General features: G+C 29.9%; 1 protein-coding gene across 1 annotated transcript in view; it reads left to right on the top strand.

Moving 5' to 3' along the window:
* LOC107638846 (probable ADP-ribosylation factor GTPase-activating protein AGD13) overlaps positions 1 to 1304 on the top strand; it is a 3966-nt gene extending 2662 nt beyond the window's left edge. Inside the window, exon 6 of the mRNA XM_016342243.2 lies at positions 749 to 1304. Coding sequence (XP_016197729.1) covers positions 749 to 1030 — 282 coding nt within the window. The 3' untranslated portion in view covers positions 1031 to 1304. The remainder of the gene's footprint in view (positions 1 to 748) is intronic.

Genomic DNA, 3088 nt, shown 5'->3' with positions numbered 1-3088 from the left:
TATTGTATTGCTATGCAACTTAACCAAAGTTAGCTTTTCTAGGAATTTCTCACCAGTGGAAGTTAAATACAGTTCTCTTCCCAACTACAGTTCCTAGAAGCAAAATGATGAATTGGCTTTTAAAAATGAAATATAAGAAGTTGTGTATAGTGTAGACAGTATCGACATCTAGGCATTCGATGTTTAGCTGCTTTCTTATTTTGGTGCAATATGCAAATAGATTTTCCGCACCACTAATTCATTTTTTCCTATTATTCCTTTGTACCCTTGCCAATTATAGCTGTGAATCATCAGTCATATTTTTTCCTTCTCGAAACACCAGTGTTTGATGTCTTGCGTTGTTCGGCATGACACAACGGAAAAAGAAAAAGAAAGTTTGTGCATACTTCCATCCTTTACAAAAAACCTTGATGAGTATTTGCTAAAGAACATTATATGTATTACAATTTGCTCGTATTTGTAGTCATCTATGAGTCTATATCTTGTTTAGCGCGTTAAGGTGGAATCAGGATGTGTTTAAGCCATATATTTCTTTTTTATACAACCAGGAAAACTGTATTGAGTGAAATGGGAAGAAAAAAAAGCAATGCAATTTGGACGAATGTCTACATATGACTGCTTTTTTTCTTTAATTTCTTCTCTAGCTTTGGTTCAATGAATAATATCCTACCTTTATTAGTGATCTATATAAGTCTAGTTTCTGCTTTTTATGACTATGACACTATCTTATGTGCTTGCTGCATTGCAGAAAGTGTTCGATTATGACACATTTTCTGCTGACGACATAATGGGAGAAGCAGACATTGACATTCAGCCCCTGATATCATCTGCCATGGCATGTGGTAATGCTGCAATGTTTGCCAATATGCAGATAGGAAAGTGGTTAAAAGCTGATGGGAATGCACTTATTGAAGATAGTATAGTCAATATTGTTGATGGGAAGGTTATACAGGCCATGACACTGAAGCTCCAGAATGTTGAATGTGGAGAAATAGACCTAGAAATTGAGTGGATCCCTCTTGATCAATAGGTACTTGCCCATGTTAAACTACCAATTCTCTTGTTGAAATCCCTGTAACTTTTTTCATATACTATGGTCTCCTTATCCTAGAAGAATATCCTTCCCAACATTGTACACAGATAAAAAGGAACGGAGATAGTAATAATAATAATAGATTATGCCATGTATATTTATTTCTTACTGTTAAATACGAAGCTTAATCAAATTGTCTCCTGAGAAAAGGAAGAACATATAACTTTTTTGGTTGTGTTGCTAATCATAACCTTACTTTTATGAGTGCAAATGCCCGTTTGCATGAGAGTTGGTTTATGCAGAAGTATACACCTTATATGTCATTTTTCCACTGAAATGTTTGCTTTCCATTTAAGGCCAGTTCCAAAGTTGTAGGCACTACTGATTCGATTGCGTTTTTATTTTTTATTTTTATTTTTAGTATTTTTTTGTTTTAGAATTTTATGAAGGAAAAAGAAAGAAATAACTGTGCTTACAAGCATACAACCTAGAAAGGATGTCTAATTATTTCTTCCTCAAATGTTAAATGCTTCTTGCTATTCTTGGATTCCAGCCATTTTCAGAGTAACCTTTCTACTCTCATCAAATAATAATAGTACAGTTATGAAACACTGACAAGTGACAATGATGAGAACACAAAAGGATGTGCAATTGCACACTACATGTCTATTTGGTGGAAAAAATCTCCAAAGAATGATGGACTCATGGTATGCGCATCTTAATAATTATTTTGTAGTTACATCAAAGTCAACCTGTGATATCTGATATGGAATATAAACTAATTATTAGATCACATTTCCGAAAGCTGAATTTATTAAGGAAATAACACAAATATTTAAAAAGCATGGTGTTTTTAATATTTTCAATGTATTAAATAATGAGAAATTCTAGGTGGTCAATATTTTCCTATTTTGTTGTCTTAAATTTGAATCAAGGTTAACTAATTCTCTCCTTTTTTTACACTAAACGTATTGTCCGTCTCATAGCATTGCCCTTAAATATATTAAAAGTTTCAAATACAAAATTTAGCATCACAGTACAAATTTGCACCTATTAGTACGTAATGCAGGAATTAAACCAACTTTGACCTTGATAAGACATCAATTATTCAAAGTAATAAGATCAAACAATATATATATATATAAAATCTAGCTTTACCAATTAGGCCACCTTGGATGCTAATTCGAGACAAAGTGTTAGATCAGCCGTCAGCCATTCCATAATTATTATAAGTTGACAAACTACTAACTATAATTGTAATTTATCTAACAATTCAGAAGCGAATGGTCCATCTCCATCTATATTTAGGGTCCATTTGAATAGATTCATAAGTGACTTTTTTTAACTTTTAACTTATAAAAAGATGTAGTATTAATGTCTAGTACAATTTTCAAAATAAAATTGCAACTTTTTAAAAAGCTATTTTAGTGCTTAAGGAGAAGTTAAAAAAAATGACTTCTCTTATAATAAAAAGTTTTTTATTATTTTTCTCTTAAAATAAGTACTTTTAGAACTAAAAAATCAAACACAAAATAACTTATTTATAAATTACTTTTAATACAAATATTTATTGTTTAAGCTATTTCTTCAAAAGTAACTTGATTAAATTGTTTACCCAAACTGAGTAATATTGGTGTTCTGTTCAGAAATAAAACTTGAAACCTATAGTGTGTCCCTTTTTTGTTGTTGTAATAACACACACATGTCAATGTGGTGATTAGTTTAAGTTGAGAAGTAATTTTTTCATGAAGAAAAATCAACATATAAAAGATTCTATAATCCACAGTTAGTTCAATCTAAACTGTTAATTTTTATTCATCTAAACTAAATTAATCTACAAGTAAATTTTAACTAATTTATTTGAATAAAAACAATGATTATGAGTTAAAAATAATTGAAGAGGAAGACAGATTCTTGAAGACTTTTAAATTAGACAAGTCTCTTAAAAAAAGAGAAATTAAATCCGTAAAAGTGTTTTATGATAGACTATTATTTGCATGTCCTATTATTAATAATATTATTTATAATTAAATGATACTTTTTATTTTTCTTTTT

The sequence above is a fragment of the Arachis ipaensis genome, chromosome B04 (assembly GCF_000816755.2).
Source record: "Arachis ipaensis cultivar K30076 chromosome B04, Araip1.1, whole genome shotgun sequence".
Taxonomy (NCBI): domain Eukaryota; kingdom Viridiplantae; phylum Streptophyta; class Magnoliopsida; order Fabales; family Fabaceae; genus Arachis; species Arachis ipaensis.
Note: the sequence above shows the minus strand (reverse complement) of the source record. Positions and strands in the feature narration are given on the sequence as shown.